General features: G+C 43.8%; 1 protein-coding gene across 1 annotated transcript in view; it reads right to left on the reverse strand.

Moving 5' to 3' along the window:
* Positions 1–22,777, reverse strand: part of LOC134346173 (collagen alpha-1(V) chain-like) — a 273,825-nt gene that overhangs the window by 45,334 nt on the left and 205,714 nt on the right. Inside the window, exons 44-50 of the mRNA XM_063047492.1 lie at positions 17,325–17,378; positions 14,370–14,423; positions 12,706–12,813; positions 9,680–9,733; positions 9,453–9,506; positions 9,305–9,358; positions 974–1,027 (exon numbers count right to left, since the gene is read on the reverse strand). Coding sequence (XP_062903562.1) covers positions 974–1,027; positions 9,305–9,358; positions 9,453–9,506; positions 9,680–9,733; positions 12,706–12,813; positions 14,370–14,423; positions 17,325–17,378 — 432 coding nt within the window. The remainder of the gene's footprint in view (positions 1–973; positions 1,028–9,304; positions 9,359–9,452; positions 9,507–9,679; positions 9,734–12,705; positions 12,814–14,369; positions 14,424–17,324; positions 17,379–22,777) is intronic.

The raw sequence follows: 22,777 nt of genomic DNA on the forward strand, positions 1-22,777 counted from the left end.
CTGAAGAGCAGGATTTCATCATGAAAAGGCACTTTAAAATACTGCCCCACATAACATTACTGGGGAGCGTTTAATGTCTGACTAAAGTTGGAGTGTCTTGGTCAAAGTGCCTGTGTTAGAGAGAACCATAGGTTTTGTAGAAAGTTTGGGGAGAAACTCAAAAGCTTATGGCTTAAGGTAGTTGCCGATAGTAAAAGGGAGGCAGAAAGGAATGCCAAGGCAGGGTTAAAGCTGTTGCCTTGGTTTGGAGACAAAAGAGATTCTGCAGATGCTGGAAATCTTGAGTAAGACACACAAGATGCATCAGTGGAGGGAAATCAAGGGTTTTGGTCTGAAGCATCAACGGTTTCTTTTCCTCCATATATACTGCTTTACTAGCTGAGTTCCTCTCGCATTTTGTGTGTATTGTGTGTTACTCAGGTCTAAGAGTGGAGGACTCATTCTCAGCTAAAACAAGTCACAATGTCCAGTGCCTCATATATAGTCAAAGGCGATCTGAGCACCCTCACCTCCTCTCAGTTCATCATATATTTGATTAACAAGCTGATCAGAGATGCCACAGCACAACAAACCTGCCTGATATTCTGACTGGGCTGAAGGATGCTGAACATCAGAGAGTTGGGCAAAATGACCATGGAATATTCCAAAATTCTTCCCAGCCAATGAATTCCTTTTGCAACAATGTGATTTGCTTTATCAGTTTTGAGTATGAAACAAAGAAAGGCCAAAACACTGATACACCTCCCTTGTAATTTGTATTACTGCCACTATGGCCAGCAAAACAGGCACCGTGTGATAGTGATAATAAATCTACTTCTGATGCGGATCCTTGTTCTCATTTCCTCAAACTGTCCATGTAGACATACATTCCCACACCGAATTGTCCATCAGCTGACATCTATGCTTAATGTCTTGGTTCTATCTATGTGTCAATGGTGGATATCATCATGGACGTGCAGGCACATATACTCACCCTGCGGCCGGGAACACCCTGGATTCCTGGAGCACCAGATTCTCCAGATTCACCCTGGAAGAAAAGCAACATTTAATGTTGGGATGAGGAAGAAGATCATTACACTGGTCCAATCTAGGCTCCAAAAGATACACCTCAACTTACCAGAAAGTCAAAGGAGCTCTTCCCCTTAACCCCATCCACAATCCCTGATGCCCTTAATCGAGACTTCACCCTCAAAGTTCTGAGTTCCCCAAGCTCAAAGCTTCACCAAAATTAATCCTCCATCAGAAATATAAAATACAGGAGTAAATGTTAAAATAATGTATTATACATTCTAGTTAAAAAGTAATCCCTCTCTATTGTCTTTCTGTCCAGTTGGTTGATGACCAGATATCTCACACTGCAGTCTCTCTGGCTTTCTGATCATACTACTCCCTGTTGATTGTCAAACATAATAACACTCAGTCACTGAGAACATCTAAACCATGATCACTCTGATCTCTGCTACGTTTGCTTTAATGTATAGAATGGGAGAACCCAGCCCAACGTCATCTAACCATTATCTCTTGTTCCTTTCTCTGTTTCTTACCTTGCCAACAGCCCATTTGGCCTAATTGGGTGAAGACGTTTACAGCCCATCTTGACTGACCCAAGACTTTAATACTTAGTGCTTTAACTGCATAAAGAAAATTGCAGGAGGTGTCAACCCTGGATGTATGGACAAATTCTAGATCCCAGGTCTTTTAGAGATCAAAAAGACATCCAGATACTTTATTCATACTCTCGAAATTATATTTGCACTACTCTGTCCGACAATGGCTCCCAAAACCATGCCACTCGCGAAGAGGAAAATAATATTTCTCCAGTCCCCTTTAATCCTTCCTATTTATAAAGTTCAAAGCTCAAGTTAAATTTATTATCGAGGTACATGCAACTGTGAGACTCTTTTTCTTGGTGGCATACTCAGTAAACCCAAGAACCATAATAATCAATGAAAGGCTATGCCCAACAGGACCTACAAGCAATATGCAAAGGACAACAATCTGTGCAAATACAAATGAAATAATTGAAATAATGATGATAAATATATAAACAATAAATATCGAGAACATGAGATGAAGAGTCCTTGAAAGTGATGGGGCATGTGAAGATGAGTGAAGTTGTCCCACTGATTCAAGAGCTTGATAACTGAGGGGTAATAACCATGCCTATACCTGATGGTGTGAGTCCTGAGTCTCCCATATCTTCAGGGCAGCAACAAAAAAAAAAAGAGCATGGCCTGAGTGGTGTGGGTCCCTGATGATGGATGTTGCTTTTCTGTGACAGTAGTCCATGTAGATTTGCTCAGTGGTGGGGAGGACTTTACACATAATGGACTGGGCCATATCCACTACATTTTGTAGGACATTCCATTTAATGGCATTGGTTTTTCTATACCAGGCCATGATGCAACCACTCAATATACAGTACTTTCCACTACTCATCTATAGAACTTTTAAGACCATAAGATATCAGAGCAGAATTAGGCCATTTGACCCATTGAGTCTGCTCCACCATTTCAGCATGGCCGATCCAATATTCCTCTCAGCTCCAATTTCCTATCTTCTCCCCATATCCCTTCATGCCCTGACCAGTCAAGAACCTTTCAACCTCTGCCTTAAATATACATAAAGACCTGGCCTCCACAGCTGCTTGTGGCAAAGAATTACACAGATTCACCACGCTCAGCTAAAGCAATTCCTCCTTATCTCTGTTCTAAAAGGGCGTCCCTCCAATCTGAGGCCATGTTCTCTGGTCTTAGACTCTCCCACCATAAGAAACATCCTCTCCATATCCACTCTATCAATGCTCATCACCATTTGAAAGATTTCAATGAGGTCACCCCTCATTTTTCTGAATTCCATTGAATACAGTCCCAGAGCCATCCAACACTCTTCATATGACAAGCCATTCAATCTTGTAACCATTTGGCTGAACCTCCTTTGAACCCTCCCCAGTTTAGGCACATCTTTTGTAAGATAAGGGGTCTAAAACTGCTCACAATACTCTGTGAGGCCTCACCAGTGCTTTATAAAGTATCAATATTATATCCTCGCATTTATATTCTAATCCTCTTGAAATGAATGCTAACATTGCATTGGCCTTCCTCACCAGAGACTCAACCAGCAAATTAAACTTTAGAGAATCTTGCACAAGGACTCCCAAGTCCCCTTGTACCTCAGTTTTCTGTATTTTCTCTCCATTTAGAAAATAGTCAACCATTTCATTTCTTCTACCAAAGTGCATGATCATACACTTCCAGATGCTGTATTCCATCTGCCATTTCTTTACCCATTCTCCTAGTCAGTCTAAGTAGAGGTGCTCCCCTACATTCTTACATGCTGGGCCCTTGACTGCTCCACAGAAATGATAACACCAAGGAAGTCAAAGTTGTTGACCCTCTCAACAACCCTAGAGTTATTCACCTCTGATCCCTGGATGCACACTGGCTCATGGATCTTCAGTTTCCTCCTTCAGCTCCCTGATCTTGTTGACATTGTGAGAGGTTGTTGTGTTCCACTCAGAATGCTTTTCAATCTCCCTCCTATATGTTGATTTATCACCACCTTTGATTCAGCCAATGACAATGGTGCTGGCAGCAAACTTAAATATGGCATTGGAGCTGTACTGAGCCTCAGTCATAAGTATGAATCAAGAACAGCAGAGGGCTAAGCACAGAGCCTTGAGATGCACCTGTACTGATGGAGGTGGGGAGATGTTGTTGTTGCCAATCTGAGCTGACCTGGTTCTACAATTGAGGACCTTGAGAATCCAATTGCACCATGATGTATTGAGGTCAAGGTCTTGAAGATTATTGATTAGTTCTGAGGGAAAGATGGTATTGAATGTCAGCCTGCAGTCAATAAAGATGTATACATCTTTGCAATCCAGATGCTCTAGCGTTGAGTGAAGGACCAATAAAATGACATCTGCTGTGGATCTGTTGTGCTGTTAGGCAAATTGAACTGGACCCAAGTCACTTTTCAGGTCGGAGTTTATATGTTCTATCACCACCCTCTCAAAACATGTCATCACATTGGATGTATGTAAGTGCTGCTGGACAATAGTCATTGACAAAGGTTACCACTTTCTTCTCAGGCATCGGTATAATTGACGACTGCTTGAAGCAGCTGGGTACCTCAAACTGCCGAAGCAAGGGGCTAAAAATGTCAGTAAACACTCCAGCCATTTGATCAGCATGGTACTCAGCTAGGTATCCTATCTGGGCTGGATGCTTTTCATGAATGTGAAGGATGCTCTCATGTTGGCCTCAGGGACTGAATCACAGGGTCATTTGGGGCTGTGTGAGTTTGTGAAGGTACCTCCATGTTTTCACAGTCAAAGCAAGCATAGAGGCAGTGAGATCATCTGGAAACAAAGCCATGTTGTCACCTAGCTTGCTTGATTTACTTTACTTTACTTTACTTTATTGTTACTAAACAATTTATACTAAAGTGTACAATCATCACAGCAATATTTGATTCTGCGCTTCACGCTCCCTGGAGTACAAATCAATAGTAAATACTAAAAATTTAAATTATAAATCATAAATAGAAAATAGAAAAGGGAAGGTAAGGTAGTGCAAAAAAACCGAGAGGCAGGTCCGGATATTTGGAAGGTACGGCCCAGATCCGGGTCAGGATCTGTTCAGCAGTCTTATCACAGTTGGAAAGAAGCTGTTCCCAAATCTGGCCGTATGAGTCTTCAAGCTCCTGAGCCTTCTCCCGGAGGGAAGAGGGACGAAAAGTGTGTTGGCCGGGTGGGTCATGTCCTTGATTATCCTGGCAACACTGCTCTGACAGCGTGCGGTGTAAAGTGAGTCCAAGGATGGAAGATTGGTTTGTGTGATGTGCTGCGCCGTGCTCATGATCTTCGGCAGGTTCTTCCGGTCTTTGACAGGACAACTTCCATACCAGGTTGTGATGCACCCTAGAAGAATGCTTTCTACGGTGCATCTATAAAAATTAGTGAGGGTTTTAGGGGATAGGCTAAATTTCTTTAGCTTTCTCAGGAAGTAAAGGCACTGGTGGGCCTTCTTGGCAGTGGACTCTGCTTGGTTGGACCAAGTCAGGTCATTTGTGATATTAACTCTGAGGAACTTAAAGCTTTTGACTTGATCCACTTGTGCACCACCGATGTAAATGGGGTCGTGTGGTCCGCTACTCCTTCTGAAGTCAACAACCAATTCCTTTGTCTTGCTGACGTTGAGGGATAGGTTATTGTCTTCACACCATGCCACCAGGTTCTTAATTTCCTCTCAGTACTCAAACTCATCATTACCCAAGATACAGCCTACAATTGTGGTGTCATTAGCAAACTTATATGTTAAGTTCGATGGAAACTTGGCTAGACAATCATGGGTGTACAGTGAGTACAGTAGGGGGCTGAGTACACAGCCTTGTGGGGCACCGGTGCTCAGAGTGATTGCAGAGGAGAGCTTGTCCCCTATTTTTACAGCCTGGGTCCTGTCTGTAAGGAAGTTGAAGATCCAGCTGCAGATCTGAGTGCTAAGGCCCATGTTCCGGAGCTTAGGAATCAGTTTATTTGGAATGATGGTATTAAAGCCAGAGCTGTAGTCAATGAAAAGGACCTTACGTACACGTCTTTATTCTCCAGGTGTTCTAAGGAGGAATGTAGGGCCAGAGAGATGGCATCTGCCATTGACCTATTGCTCCGGTAGGCGAATTGCAAAGTGTCGAGGTTGACCGGTAGGTTGTGGTTGATGTGTGCCATAACCAATCTCTCGAAGCACTTCATAGCAATTGATGTCAGAGCCACAGGTCGATAATCATTCAGGAATGCCACCTTGATCTTCTTCGGCACCAGGATTATCGTTGCCTTCTTAAAACATGAGGGGATCTTAGACTGAAGCAAGGAGCAGTTGAATATATCAGCAAATATTCCAGCTAGCTCGCTTGCACAGGCCCGGAGAACCCATCCTAGGACTCCATCTGGGCCCGTCGCCTTCCTTGGATTTATCTTCAGGAAGGCCCTTCTAACGTCCTCCTGGGTGACGATGAATCTCAATGCCACCAGGTCTAGTTCGTCCGGAGGGAGCGGGACACTCCTCTTCTGTTCGAATCTTGCGTAGAATACGTTAAGTCCGTCAGGAAGAGAAGCGCCACAGTTATTGATGTTCCCAGCCTTTTCTTTGTGCCCAGTGATCTTATTTAGACCCTGCCATAGTCTACCGGCAGCCTGGGCTTCCAACTTAACTCGATATTGTCTCTTGATGCCCTTAATGGCTTTCCGAAGTTCACGCCTGGATTCCGTGTAGCGGCTGGTATCCCCGGACCTAAAAGCTGCAGCTCTAGCCTTCAAAAGGGACTTGACCTCATAATTCATCCAAGGTTTCCAGTTAGGAAGCCTTGTTGTCACCTAGGTTGCTTGATTTCATTTGTAAGCAGTAACAGTATTCAAGACTTGCCACAGCTGTTCAGCATCTTTCAGTCATCCACTACATCCACGTTTTATTCCCCATAATTAAGGATAGGTTTTTAATTGGAGACTGCTCTGAGAAGATCAACGAGGGTGATCCTAAGTATGAGAAGTATTGGTTGAGTATCTACTTCATGGGTTGTCCAAAACTAAAAATGACCTTACTGAAACACAGGCAGTTCTGAGGAGGCCAAAACAGTCTACATTCAAGGAGAATAGATCATAGAACACCACAGTTCTTCAGCTCACGATGTTGAACTTCATCATCAAACTGACCCCTCTCTCCTTCATTCATCCATGTACCTAAAGTGGCATCTATACACCTTTCAAATGAGCCTCTATCATTACCCCGTCAATGCATTCGGGAAACTCTCTGCGTAAAAAACCTCTATGACATCTCCCCTAAACTTCCCTCCACTCAGGTTAGAAGGCTGTCCTCTGTAATTAGCCATCATTGCTCTTCAAAAAAGGCACTGTCTAACGATTCATAATCTTATACACCTCTATAAAGTTGCCTCTCATCCTCCTTTGCTCCAAAGAGAAAAGCCTTAGCTCACTTAACCATTCCTCATAAGACATGTTCTCTAATCTGGGCATCATCCTGGTAAATCTCCTCAGCATCTTCTCTAAAGCTCCACATCTTTCCTATAATGAGATCATCAAAACTGAACACAATACTCTAAACACATCCTGGGTAAAACCCTCCTAACCACTGAGCACATCTACATAAAATGTTGCTGTAGAAAAGCAGCATCTATCATCAAAGATTCTCACCACCCAGGCCATGCTCTTTTCTCACTGCTGCCATCAGATAGAAGGTGCAAATGCCTCAGGATTTTCACCACCAGGTTCAAGAACAGTTACTACCCCTCACCCATGAGGCTCTTGAACAAAAGAGGGTAACCACACTCATTCAATTTCTGCTGTTCCCACAACCAGTGATCTCACTTTAAGGATTCTTTATCTTGTTATCTCATGCTCTTGTTATTTATTGCTATTTATTTATATTTGCATTTGCAGAGTTTATTGTTCATTGATTGAACCTGTTAACAGCTACTGTCCTTGATTTGCTGAGTATGCCCACAGGAAAAAGAATCTCAGAGTTGTATGTGGTGACATGTATGTACTCTGATAATAAAATTACACTTTGAACTTTGAAGAGTGGCCTAACCACAGATTTATGGAGTTGTAACATTACCACACAGATGCTTTTTTCTCAAGGGAGGGACTGAAACTAGATGATATGGTCCTACGATAAGTGGGTACCCATTTAAGATGTAATCATAGAACTGTAGAGCATGGAAATAAGCAGTTGAAACAATTTTGTTCACACCAACCAGGTGTACCCTGCTTTATTAACCCCATTGGCCAGCACTTGGTCCATAGTCCAAAGCAATTCAAGTGTTCGTCTAGACAAATTCTGAATGCTATCGGTGACCCAGCTTCAAACATCCACTCAAAGTCATAAGCCATACAGTATAGAAACAGGCCATTCAGCCCTTTTCATCCATGCTGACCAAGATGACCATCTAAGCTCATCCCATATTCCTCAAAATATTCCCTATCCATGTGTCTGCCCAAGTATATTTTAAATGTTGTTATTGTATCTGCCTTAACCACGCCTTCTGGCGGCATTTTGCAGCCAGAGGGATCTTGGGGTCCGAGTCCATGGGACACTCAAAGCAGCTGCGCAGATTGACTCTGTGGTTAAGAAGGTATACAGTGTATTGGCCTTCATTAATCGTGGAATTGAATTTAGGAGCCAAGAGGTAATGTTGCAGCTATATAGGACCCTGGTCAGACCCCACTTGGAGTACTGTGCTCAATTCTGGTCGCCTCACTACAGGAAGGATGTGGAAACCATAGAAAGGGTGCAGAGGAGATTTACAATGCTGTTACCAGGATTGGGGAGCATGTCTTATGAAAACAGGTTGAGTGAACTTGGCCTTTTCTCCTTGGAGCGATGGAGGATGAAAGGTGACTTGATATGAGGTGTACAAGATGATGAGAGGCATTGATCGTGGGATAGTCAGAGGCTTTTTCCCAGGGCTGAAATGGTTGCCACAAGAGGACACAGGTTTAAGGTGCTGGGATGTAGGTACAGAGGAGATGTCAGGGGGAAGTTTTTTACTCAGAGAGTGGTGAGTGCGTGGAATGGGCTGCCGGTAACAGTGGTGGAGGGGTATACGACAGGGTCTTTTAAGAGACTTTTGGGGAAATACATGGAGTTTAGAAAAATAGAGGGCTATGGGTAAGCCTAGTAATTTCTAAGGTAGGGACAACTTTGTGGGCCGAAGGGCCTGTATCGTCCTGTAGGTTTTCTATGTTTCTATACCAACCAGACTCTGCGTGAAGAAGTTGCCCTTTAGGTACATTTTACTCTCCCTTTAGACCCTCTAAGTTCTTGATTCCCTAATAGGTCCTTCATCTCATTATCGTCTTTAATCAACCTTTCTGTATACTTGAAGGCTCTAACCATTTACCCCCTAACTTTCCCTTGATACAGGTTCGGTATAGCAACAGGCTCTTCAGCCCATCTCATCCATACAGACCAAGATACCTGCCTGTGCTTGTACCATTTGCCTGTGTTTAACCCATATCCCTTTGAACTCTTCCTATCTGTCTGCCTGTCCAAATGATTTCTAAACGTTGAAATTGTACCTGCCTTTACCATTTCCTCTGGCAACTCATTCCATACACTCACCACCCTCCTTTCTTTAAAAAAAATCTTATATGTTATTTTTTATGATATTTTCTCATGTTGAAATCTTATATGTTTCTCCCCTTCTGTGACACCTTCCTGTAGCTTGTGAAGAACAGAAGTACAAACACCAGCCCGGTCCTGCAGAGACTAGTTTGTTGACAGCTCACCTTCTCACCGAGAGCCCCTGGGTTACCGATACCACCAGGAGGACCTTGGGGACCCTGTGAAGGAAAACAATGGCAAGAATGAGGCGGGGGGAGTTGGCTTACGGATTTGTAAAGTGAATTCAAATGAGTGAAGAGAAACTGAGCTCACATCTGCTCCAGATGGACCAGCTGGACCTCTTGGACCTGGGGGACCTGGCGGACCCTGTGAAATGGAAAAAATGAGAGGTCAGGTGACTGTCACTTGAGACACTGCCAACAAAGTGTGACAGTGCAAAGCAAAGTGCATGATTTCTCCTGACCATTGCTTCGACACGGTAACATTTGATTCACTGATATGGTCATACAAACAATTCAAGAAATCAATGGGGTACTCACCATGGGACCAACATCACCAGTTTCACCCTTCTCTCCTGAAGGACCAGGCATTCCCTGGAATACAAATCAATAAGTCAGTCAATCCCTGAAATCAGCACCCTTAAACCTCACAAACTACTTACCACAAAATTGTGCAGTACAAAAGATACAGTACAGTACACACAATGTAGCACAGAATGGCATCAAACTAAAGACAGGACAATCAATGGGTAACATGTCACCTTATAGATACTGAGGAAGATAGACTCAGGCTACTTGTATGTCATTGATTATGAGTGGAAAGGAATGCTCGATGGAACCTAATCCCAATAAATGTAAGGTGAAGCTTTTTGTGATAATAAGGTTGGAACATACACAATGATTGGAGGAGACATACCCTCTTCTCATTGCAACCTTCTGGAATGAGGTACAGGATCATGAATACTCCCACGCAGCATCTTAGGAACAGCCTTTTTCCATCAGTCATCAGATTTCTGAATGTTCCATAAACCAAGGAAAACCATTTCACTAGTCAGCTTGTGAGTGAATATTTATTTATTTACTCACTTATTTATTTACCTATCTAGCTATCTGTTTGTTTGTTTGTTTATTTATTCACTCATTCATTCTAACTTATAGGATATTTTTCAATCTTTTACTGTCCTGCAACCAATTTCATGACATATGTCAGTGATAATTAACCCGATTCTCTTTCTGATTCTGACAGAGGTATATTGAAGAACTGAGGGATTCAGTAGACAAGGATCCCTGAAGGTGACAGCACATATTGTTAAAAGGCCATCTTGCACACCTAGCCCGGGCATAGATTATAAGAGCAGTGGGGTCTTGGAACAACTTTATATAGCATTGGTTAGACCACAGCTGGGGTACAGTTTGTAGTTTTGATCACCACGGCTGCAGGAAGAATGTGACTGCACTGCAGAGGGTGCAGAGAACATTCAGCTGGATGTTAACAGGGATGAATTGTACCCACGATGATGAGTAAGACAGAGTTTGGATTTGTTTTTCTTAGAGTGGAAGAGGATGAGTGGGGAATTGATTAATGTGTAGGATATTATAAGGGCCATCGATAGGAAAAGTAGGAAAAAGTCATTTCCACAACACAGAGGTGGATCAAACTGAGAACATAGTTTTAGCGTATTGGATAGAAGGTCAGGCAGCATCTCTGGGAATAAAGGATCATCAGCATTAGAACAGGAACTCTGTTTCGCTTCTCACAGTTGTGGGCTGACTGCTGAGTATCTGGTTTTATTTTGAAGCTCATCTCAGAATCGAGGAAGGTATGAAGATTGTGAGTGATCTGTTAGAGTAAGAGAGGTGGAGTAGTAGTCCAGCCCAGTGATACTGGTGGTCCGGCAGCTTTCACTGGGTGGTATGTTAGTGTAGCAGTCAGCATGATGCTTTACAGGACCAGCTGTGAAATCGCGGATCAATTCCCAACACTGCCAGTACAGAATTTGTAGACTCTCCCCATGACCGTATGAGTTTCCTGCAGGTGCTCCGGTTTCCTCACACATTCCAAAGACACATGGGTTAGGGCCTGTAAGTTGTGGGCATTCTATGTTGGTCCTGGAAACCGGGTAGCATTTGCAGGATGCTCCTAATTCATCTTCGCTCTGTGTTAGTCATTGATAAAAATGACATATTCCTCTATGTGTTTGAATGTTTCAATGTATGTGTGACAAATAAAGCTAGTTTTTAATTTAAACTTTATACAGATAGAGCCTGTGATGGGAACCACCATGATAGCTTGTAGACTTACAGTCCTGACTGGGGAGAAGACAGCTGATTGCCTTTCAACCATCTCAGCTTTGGCTACTACCTGCAAGCTTTGTGTCTGGAAATTTTGTCTCCTAGAGGAGAGTATATGTCTGGAATTCACTCCCCAGAGGGTGTTGGAGATTATTAGCTATACTTAGATCACAGATTCACAGATTTGTACAGCGTAGAAGCAGGCCCATAGGCCCATCAAGTTTATGCTAACCATCATGTCTATTTATATTCACCCTATCTGTCTGCATTAATCTCATATCCCTCTATATCCTACCCATTTAAGTACCTGACAAGGTGCCTCTCAATTGTTGTTCCTGTTCCTGCCTCCAGCACCTACTCTAACAGCTCATTGCAGATACTAACTATAGGGTGATAAATGTACTCTTCAAATCCGCTTTAACCTCCTCCCTCTCACCTTACGCCGAATCTACTACTGCATGATGTTGATGAGTTGCTAAAATGGGGAAAGCTATGGTAGTTGGAGTCTAATCCCAATAAATGGATTTTAGGAGAACAAAAATGTTTCCAGTACAGTTTTGGACAGGTTCAGTCTTCTCTTTTGGTTGTGGATAGATAAATATTTTAAAGACCAGAGAATTGTACAGAAGAGGAGATAAGACCTGGGGTAGATCAGCCGTGATCAAATTGAATGGTAGTGCAGGCTTGAGGGGCCAAGTGGCCTACACCTGCTCCAATTTTCTTGCATTCTTTTTTTTCAGAAATAACCATTTTTATTCCATGTTTTATTCTGAAATTAAATTCCCCAGGTGGAATTTGAACTGTTTCAAGATTCATCTAGCAGGCCTAATGAAATAAAGGAACTGACTATTGGATGGAGGACAAATCCAGTCCTAACTCCCTCCCAATGGATATCTGCACACACACCCCCCCCCCTCCACCCACCTGTCTACAGAAAGTCTCATTTACTCCCTCCGTTGGATCATATACAACCTTTCCTAAGTGGATTACTGATCCCATTTCTCCCATTTCTCCTCCAAATCTTTCCTTATTCCCCCTTGAAGTGCATCCCCTCTCCCCTCTCCTGCCCCCCACCCCAGTTTGCAATCTCACCCTCCGTACCTCCTGCACAGAGTATGCTCCAGTGCAGCTCTCCCATTGAACCTCCACCTATTCCCCTTCCCCTTCAATTTTCATCACACTATAACTCCAGAACAATCCCATTCCATCACCCCAGCCCCAGGTATGTTATCATTTAATATTCCCAGCCATATCCTTCCACATCAAATACTCACCTGCAGACCAATTGGACCAGGTGAACCCGGGAAACCTCGTGGACCTTCATCGCCCTTCTGTCCAAAGTGACCTTGCTGACCTCGTGGTCCAGGCTCGCCATCTGCGCCCTGAAGGAAGATCCAATCCGTGGTGAGGGAGTGCCAAGCCTTATGAAAAACTGGACCCCAGCAACATCCAAGACCCTCCTCAGCCCTCCCCTCCCCAATGTACGCTAATGTAGCATTCTCCCAACGGCTTTGCAGGAAGCCTCAGGTATATCTGTAGGCAGTGACCACTCCTGCTCCTATTGGAGATTCTCTAGGGACCCTTGGTCCACACACTGATTACCCATGCAAACTGCACACAGAGATATTCTGATTGGACAAGATACTGAGAGCTTGACCTAAAGTGGAGAACACCATGAAACATTGGAGAACATGATTGAGCATGATCCACGGCATTGATGGCATGGAAGAGCATAGACAACAGTGCCAGAAGTATTGAACCTATCCAGGGATTCAAAGGGCATTCTGAATACTGGAATGCACAAACCATCAACAATTATCACTGTGCCTGACAGGAACTTTATTCAGTATTTAACTGTGACTTCCATTACAAAATGTCACATTGTGGAGGAGGGGAGGGCAATAGTGAAACTCACTTGGGGTCAAAACAGGAGCTGACTCTCAATCAGCGACTGCGTAAAATGAGCATAGACGTAGGTCCTGAGTAGATGTTGAACTCTGCATTAGGGAGTATCATCAGCAGACACTGTGGTTAGAGGGGGGTAACGTTCAACCCTGCCCACCCGCACTCTCACCCTCCCGCAGGTTTTGCGGCTGTGCTAAACCGCAGGCTCATGGGTACAGGAGCAATGCTAATCCTTCACACTGGTACAAGGGAAGAGTATGTTAATCTGAACACTGGGGTGTGGGGGTGGTGTTAATCCATAGGCAATGGTTACAAGGTGTGGCATTAAACCACACACACTGGTATTGGGAGTAACTTTAACTGACACTTACCAGTAGCGGGGATAGTATTATCCAACACTCTCCAGTACAGAGGGTAACACTCATGATTTTCTCCCTTATTCCTGCTACAGGAGCAATCATTAACTCTCACACATGGACAGGTGAGGGACATTACAATAATCCTCATATTTGCTGTGACTACCATCAGAGCGAGGTAGAGAGTTTGAGGGTGAGCTGTGATCTACCAGATGTCATTGAGAACTGCCTTCTGAATGGGTCCTCAGAACCTTGCAGCCTGGCACAGAACTTTACAACCAAAGGATGTTGAATATACTGTACATCGTTGGAACTGCAAAGCAAGACTTACAATGAGAAATTAATGACTTAACTTTCAGTATTTGCTGAGGGACAAGCATTGCCAAGGAACCTGAGGACCTCTTTCCTTCAGGAAGCGATGTCTGATGTTTATTTTACATTCAGTTGAGAGGGCACTGAAGGGATTATCTAACAGTTCAACTCCATAGCCGTGCTCTGACAGTGCAGCGGCCCCCCCGGTGCCTTGCTGAAGACAACATGTGCATTATGTGCCCAACTCTCTGGTGCAATGCCCTGATTCAGATGCAGCTACTGAGTGAAGGCGCACAATGCAGCCATGAGCATGCAGTTACAGAGGGTCTCGGGTAGCATTCCACCTCCACAGAAACGGTACTTACGGCAGGACCTGGCTGCCCAACGGGACCAATTGGACCAGGAGGACCTGGTGGACCCTGCACAAGAGAAAAACACACAGAGTAATCACAAAACCAATCATCAGAAAAGATTGCTCATGCAGAGAGATTATTTTCCAGCCGTGCTAAATCATTGCAGCCAGAAACACTACCTCGCTATCCCTCTTTTGCACAACTTCTTATTGTAACCTAGTAATTTTTATGTCTTTCTTTTTCCTAGACCCATAATTTTATTTAAAACAATGGTCCATGAACCCGTGAATACTTCGTCACTGTTCCTCTCTTGCTCTATTTATTTATTTGTTTGTTTGGTTTGGGTTTTTTTCATTCATTTACTGTAACTTACACTTTTTTTAAATGTTTTTGCACTGTACTGCTGCCACAAAGAAACAAGTTTCTCATCATGTGTCAGTGGCAATAAACCGGATCTGAATGGAGAGCCAGTAGAGGCAAATGGAGAGAGGGAAGAAAGCGGAAATAGAGGAATTACTCTGAACATTCACCATTCAGTTCTTATCGCTAACTGCCCTCAGGTAGAACAGCAGTGAGGCAGCACCTGAACCTTGTATTAGACAGGAAATGTGGAGGTTTTTGATCCAGAGAGGATGGCTGCAGAGCAATAGATTTTGTTTGTGGTAATTCTTCTTTGCAGGCGCTCACTTTGACCTTCAGGTAGTAGAGGTCACAGGTTGGGGAGGTGTAGTTGGTGAGTTGTCCTGTTGGAGGTTAATGATGGTGCACATTGCCACAGTGATGTGTGTGTGTGGGGCTGGGGTCCCAATCAATGTGTTCTCCATCCATGCGAGTGCAGAGAATCCCATGACGTCACATACCACTCTCAGGAATGTTGTAGTGAATATCCCAGCAACCAAAGAGCTCTCACTATTACTATGGTGCCAATATATCTGCAATACTGGTCACCAGTGACCTGCTTTACAGCACATTCCAAGGCAGCAATGCATTGAATGCCATGTGGTGAAGGGTAGGGGGTTTAGAAATTAAGGTGGAGTGGGTCATTGCCTGGGGCACCAACTGCTTCAATACCTGAGGGTTTATATCAGCTAGTACAATGGAATCTTTAACAAATGTTTTAATAGACGGAAAATAATTATTCCTTACAAGTTCAATATTAGCATGCTGATTAGATTACGCTGCCCTTCTGAAGGCAGTCACTGAACCATGCCTCATTGAGGAAACTACCCACCAGATTTCCCCACATCTCACCTATTCACATGCGAGCTCCACCCACAAGACTTTGAAATTGCGGTGTTCCTCAGCACTCAATACCTCCCTAAGGTTTGATTATGGAAAGCGCAGTAGTACAGCAAGTAGAGCAGCTCCTCACTGCTCCAGCTTCCAGAGCTCAGTCCCAGCCTCCAGCACTGTCTATGTGCGGAGTCTGCATATCCTCCCTGTGACCTGCCGTGACCTCCCCGCCCCGCACCCTGGGGGCTCCAATTTCCTCCCAAACCGCAAAGCCGTCCTGGTAGGTAAGTGAATTGACTTCTGTGAATTAATCCCCAGGTGTAGGTGAGCGGTAGAATCTGGGGGCGGTTTATGGCAATGTGAGAAAAGTAAGACTGGTATAAGTGGGTGCTAGAGGGCTGGCATTGACTTGGATGGCTGAAGCCTCTGCTCCTGTACTTCATTGTCCTTTCCCTTTGCCTCCACTCCCATGGGTAATTACGTGGTGTTACTACTAGGGTAATGAAAAGCAGTGAGACCAAGGAGACCATGAGACCAAAGAACTCATTGCGGACTTTAGGAGGGTGCAGACGATCCATCCACCTCTGCAAATACCTCTTTGGAGAGAAGGAGGATGAGAGGAGACATGATAGAGGTATAAAAGATAATAAGAGGAATAGATAGAGTGGATAGGCAGCGCCTCTTCCCCAGGGCACCACTGTTCAATACAAGAGGACATGGCTTTAAGGTAAGGGGTGGGAAGTTCAAGGGGGATATTAGAGGAAGGTTTTTTACTCAGAGAGTGGTTGGTGCGTGGAATGCACTGCCTGAGTCAGTGGTGGAGGCAGATACACTAGTGAAGTTTAAGAGACTAGTGGACAGGTATATGGAGGAATTTAAGTTGGAGACTTATATGGGAGGCAGGGTTTGAGGGTCGGCACAACATTGTGGGCCGAAGGGCCTGTACTGTGCTGTACTATTCTATGCTCTACAATACATGGCCCCTCCATTGAGAGAGTTAAGTGCACCATGCTACTAGGAGTTTACATCGCTTGCTCCTGTCTCACCTAGTCCCTTAATATCACCTCCCTGAACAAGAAGGTATAGCAGCACCTCTACTTCCTAAAAAGACTGAGGCAAGCAAGGCTCCCCCCCACCCCCCCGCCGTTCTTAACTGTGTTTTACAAGAGCACCATTGTGAGCACCCTGACAAGTTGCATCTCCATCTGGTATAGGAGCAGTCAAGCATCGGGCCAGAGTCCCTACAAAGGACTGTGAGAACAGCTAAGAGGATCATAGGGGTCTCCCTACCATCCACCAGGGACATTTATCAGGAGCTCTGCATATACAGGGCTTTAGAATTATTAAGGATCCCACCCATCCATCCAGCATCCTCTGACTTTCTACCATCAGGTTGGAGACTATGATGCATAAAAACAAGAATGGTTAGAATGAGAAACAGTTTCTTCCCTCAGGCTATTAGGCTTCTGAATTCCCTGCCACATTGTACTCAAAGTGTCACTGGTTAATTTGTTTCGTACCTTACAATATTTAATACTAATGCACTTTAGTTTATTTATGTGTGACTCATCTGTAGATTTTATCCTTAGCTTCATAAATTATTGTGTGTTATTTGTACTACCGTGCTTTACATCCAGGCTTGAAGAAACTTTTATCTCCGTTCTACATGCATTATATGCATGCACATAGTTAAATGACAACGAACTTGACTTGACTTGAGATAGATATACTCACATGTTCACCTTTGTCACCCTTCCTTCCCTTATGCCCATGTTCACCAACTTCACCCTAAAAAATAAGGAGACAGAAGCAAAAACCTTAGTTGCCTGCGGGCATGGGGAGTTTTGCTCAAACATCAAGTGCAAGCAAATCCTTTGTTGCACACCTACGATCCCAGTACTTCTGTCCAAAGTCTTTCAATGAGTAACTCCAATATATAGACGCACATCAAGAGGAGGTACAAAATCCTGACGACCAACAGACAATGTTTTAGGAACAGCTTCTTCCCCTCTACCACAAGATTTCTGAATGATCCATGAACACTACCTTTCTATACCTCTTTTCCACTGCTTATTTATTTTTCTCTATTTATTGTTGTAACTTAGAGTAACTGTTTATGCTGTTACAACAAAACAATGAATTTCATGACGTATGTCAGTGATAATGAAAAATTGTCTTATACTGTGCCTCACATCTGCAGCAACCCAGATCTCTGGCACCATCTGAGTGTGGAGTTTGCACGTTCTCCCTCTTACCACGTGGGTTTGCCTTGCGTGCTCCGGTTTCCTCACACTTCCCAAAGGTATGCAGGCTGGTACATAATTTGCTGCTGTAAATTAGCTCCAGCATAGAAAGTTGGGTGGCACAATGGCTGTTTGCCCGGGCTTGCGCCCTGGAGAGTGAAAGACTTTCCAGACGCAGATCCATGGTCTCGCGAGACTAACGAATGCCACCATAATGGCTGTGTGAATAGATTCTTTACACGGCAGTGTAAGTGCTGCTAAATGCTCTGAGAGCTGGTACTGAATTGATGGGCAAAATGTTTTAAGATATGAAACATAATATGAAATAAGTGTTGCCCATACATGCAACAGACTTACAGGTAGTTCCGTTTCATAGACCTTATCATTTACAACACAATCCACCTCTTGCAGTTCTGGTTGTTGGAAATATTGTGTCGCAAGCAAATCCTACCATTGACTGTAATTCTTCCTGGTTACGAGGGCAACCAGTGCTTGCCAATGGCTACAAAGCAAACAGCTAGCTACTAGCAAGACCGGGTGTTGTATTTAACTGCATTGCAGGCTTGATGGACCTAAAGGCCTCCTCCTCCCGGTGTTATTTTATTTGCTTCCATATAAGGTCCGTGTACGTATATGCTGGAAACAAGGGTGTTATTAAAATGAAATATGTAGAGTAAGTACTGGAAATGTAGCATGGAAAATCATAATCTAATTTCAATATGGAGACGTGTTTATTGCCCCTTCTTTATTGCTCCCAAGAAGGAAGTGGTGAGCTACCTCATTGAACTGCTGCCATCTGCACTAAAACAACTGAGCTGATCTATTTCAGAGCGAACCACATCAGCAGGTCTGGAATCACATGTAGTTTTATATAGCAAATGCAAAATCTTTGCTTTTTTTTAGTTCGTTGAAGAGATTTGGGCTTTACGAGCTGATCCAACATGTAATTGCTCTTTGCTATAGATACACAATTAATGCTGGAGGAACTCAGCAGGCCAGGTAGCATCTATGGGAAAAAGTACAGTCAATGCTTCCGGTTGAGACCCTTTGTCCTGATGAAGGGTCTCGGCCGCAAAACGTCAACTGTATTCTTTTCCACAGATGCTGCCTGGCCTGCTGAGTTCCTCCAGCATTTCGTGTGTGTTGCTCGGATTTCCAGCATCTGCAGATTTTCTCTTGTTTGTGATTGCCTTTGAGGAGGTGGTGCTGAGCTGCCTTCTGGGACTGCTGCAGTGCCCGGAGTATGGGTACAGCCACAGTGCTGCTAGGGAGGCAGTTCCAGGACACTGACCCAGTATTAGTGAAGACACAGGAATATATTTCCAAATCAAGATTGGGTGGGTCCTTGAGGGCGACTTTCATGTTTTTGTTGCCTTTGTCACTTGTGCTGGTAGAATGGGTGGCTGGTGTTGAGGATGCTGTGGCGGAGTCTCGGGAAGTAGTTGCAGTGCATCCAGTAGGTGGTGCACATTCCTGCTTCTGGTGGTGGAGTAAGCGAATGGTTGCGGTTGGGGCTGAACATGGAGGGCTGATCTCTTCTCTTGACTGTTACTTGCCTTATGATCACCATTACTGATACTACTTCTTTCTTTAACAATCAAGTTTTTTTTTTGTGAAATAAACCTGCTGTGAAAGGAATTGAACCTGCATTTCTTGCCTCTGGGTTACCAAGTCAGTAACTGAATGAGAAACCAAAACATGGTCAGCATCATCACACATCGTCAAGATCAAACAGAACTCCACCTTACAATCCCTCAGTCAAATGCTGTTGGAGGACTGGAATACAGAGAGGTCCAGGCAACAGCACAGAAGCCAGCTGGACCAAGTAGGCTTTGATGCTCGACAAGTCTCCTCCCAAACTTTACACTCAGTGACAAGGTCTCGGAGTGAACATATCACCTTTCATATCCCTCAATCTGTTTACCTTTCATGCGTCCATCCAGTCCCCTACTGGATTTTCTGTGACAATGAGCAGCCCCTGTGCACTACCTTTCATATGCGCCTCTCCAACGGTATAGTCATGTAAAATGATCCCCCTTCCCTCCTCACTGCTGTACTCCCTGATCGCCTCCTTACATCAGGTCTGACCTCAGCAGGATCCCTTGGAATGTTGCCCAGTGAAGATTTTCCCCATTTCCCACCCGTGAATACTCCAGTGCCTAATCCCTGTTAGGCCTTGGCCACTGAATCTTGAGCTGAAATCACTGATGTTCAGAACTGATGACCAGTCATAATGATGCAGAATGCGCCGCTCAATGTGCAGGGGTACCAATAGTTCAAATTACTCATGGCCCTAAAAAAACACTCAGTTCTGTGCACATATATAGACCCAGCGTCAACATATTGTCCTGGTGTAAACACACACACAGTCTCATAAAAATGCATGCATCCATAACTGCAAATAACGTAAATATACAGTGCCTTGTGCATACAGTGTAAGCATACAGTCCCATATACAGTTGGGGCTGTATCTGCACTGTCCTTTTACCCAGAGGTTCAAACCTCTGTATGTATACAGTTGAATCCCATGCAAGTGGTGTAAATACACGTTATCATAAATGTACAGGGTACATACACAGGATGAAAACAAACCACCCAAAAGACACACAGACTCAATCCACAGATACGGACAAATACTCAAGGTTAGATATATAGGGCTTGAACAGTCACATACAGACAGAGCACACATACGCACAAGGTGAGATTAAAACTACTAATCTGAAAGATATTACTAGCAGATGAATCGAACACATATTTTGCATCAGTTTTCATTGTGGCATACAACAGCAACATGCCAGAAATCCAAGAGCATCTGGAGGCAGAAGTGATTGTAGTTGCTATTAACACGGAAAAGATGCTTGGGAAACGGAAAGGTCTGAAGATTGGTAAGTCACCTGGACCAGATAGATGACACCCCAGGGTTCTGAAATAAGTAGCTGAAGAGGATGTGGAGGCATTAGTAGAGATCTTCCAACACTCATGTCATAAATGGTTGCAGTGGACTGGAAAATCGCAAATGTGACCCCATTCTTTCAGAAGGGAGGAAGGCAAAAACATACAGGAAATTACAGGCCAGATAGCCTGACTTCGTTGGTTGACAAGTGATTAAGAGTCCGTGATTAATAATGTGGTTTTGGGGTACTTAGAGGCATATGATAGGCCAAAGTCAGTATGGTTTCCTTAAGGAGAAATCCTGCCAGACAAATTGGATGAAATTTTTTGAGCAAATAAGAGGTATGATAGACAAAGGACAGTCAGTGGATGTTGCATACCCTGATTTTCAGAATGCCTTTGACACATGAAGCTGTTGAACAAGATAAGAGCCTATGGTATTACAGGAAAGATACTATCATGGACAGAATGTTGGCTGATGGGTAGAAGGCAAAGAGTGGGAACAAAGAGGGATTTTTCTGGTTGGAAAGGTGACCAATGGTTGATGCTGGTTGTCTGCTACTTTTCACGTTATCTGGTTGATAGAATTGATGACTTTGTGACCAAGCTTGTGGGTGGTACAAAGCTGTAGGGGCAGGTAGTATGATTACAAAAGGAATTGAACAGATCAGAGAATGGGCAAAGAAGTAACAGATAGAATATAATGTGGGAAAGTACATGATCATGTTCATTGCTAGAAGGAATAAAGATGTTGGCTATTCTAAAGAGTGGGTGAATTCAGAAGTTAGAAATTGGGAGTCCTCATGCAGGATTCACTAAAATTTAACTTGCAGGCTGAATCAGTAACAAGGAAGGCAAATGCAATGTGGTAGCATTCATTTCAAGTGGACTAGAAAATAAAAGCAAGTTTGGAATGCTGAGGTTTATAATGCGTTGGTCAGTCCTCATTTGCAGTATGTTCTGGCATTGGAAAGTGTCCAGAATGTTTTACAACAATGATCCCGGGAATGAAAGAATTAATGAATGTGCCTGAGTGTTTGATGGCTCTGGACTTGTTGGAGTTTAGAAGAATGAGCCAAATCTGATTGAAACCTACCAAATGTTGAAAAGCCTAGAAAGAATGAACGTGCTGAAGATGCTTTCAATTGTGGGAGAGTCGAGAAGCCCAGAGCACAGACTCAGAATAGAAAGACATGCCTTTAGAAGAGAGATTAGGAGGAATTTCTTTAACCACAGCATGGTGAATCTGTGGAACTCATTGCTAAAGGTGACTATGGAGGCCAGGCCACTGGGAATATTTAAAGCGGAGGTTGATAGGTATTTACTTAGAGTAGTAGAATCATACAATCAGAGAATACTACAGCACAGAAACAGGCCATTCAGCTCACCTTATTCACATCACAGTATCAATCTGCCTAGTCCCATTGACTTGCACCTGACCAACAGCCCTCCATAACCCTCCCATCCGCGTACCTATCCAAACTTCTCTTCAATGCTGAAATGAAACCTGCATCCACCACTTTTGCAGGCAACTCATTCCACACTCTTACAAGCATCTAATATAACCTCAACATAACAACACAACCTTTATACACAATACTTTGATTTATGAAGGCCAATGTCCCTAAAGCTCTCTTTACAACCCTATCTGCTGTGACTCCACTTTTAAGGAATTATGGATCTGTATTCTCAGATCGCTCTGTTCTAGCACACTCCTCAGTGTCCTACTGCTCATCATGTAAGTCCTACCCTGGTCTGTTTACTATATTATCATCCAGATCATTGACATGGACGGCAAACAATAATAGACCCAGAGCTGATCCCTGCAGCACTCCACTAGTCACAAGCCTCCAGTCAGAGAGGCAGCCATCTACTACCACTCTCTGGCTTCTCCCATGAAGCCAATGTCTATTCCAGTTTACCACCCCACCTTGAATGCCAAGCAACTGAACTTCCTTGACCAACCTCCAGTGTGAGTCTTTGTCAAAGACCTTGCTAAAGTCCATCCGCTGCCTTGCCTTCTTCAACTTTTCTGGGAACTTCCTTGAAAAA

Source organism: Mobula hypostoma, chromosome 5 (assembly GCF_963921235.1).
Source record: "Mobula hypostoma chromosome 5, sMobHyp1.1, whole genome shotgun sequence".
Lineage (NCBI taxonomy): Eukaryota > Metazoa > Chordata > Chondrichthyes > Myliobatiformes > Myliobatidae > Mobula > Mobula hypostoma.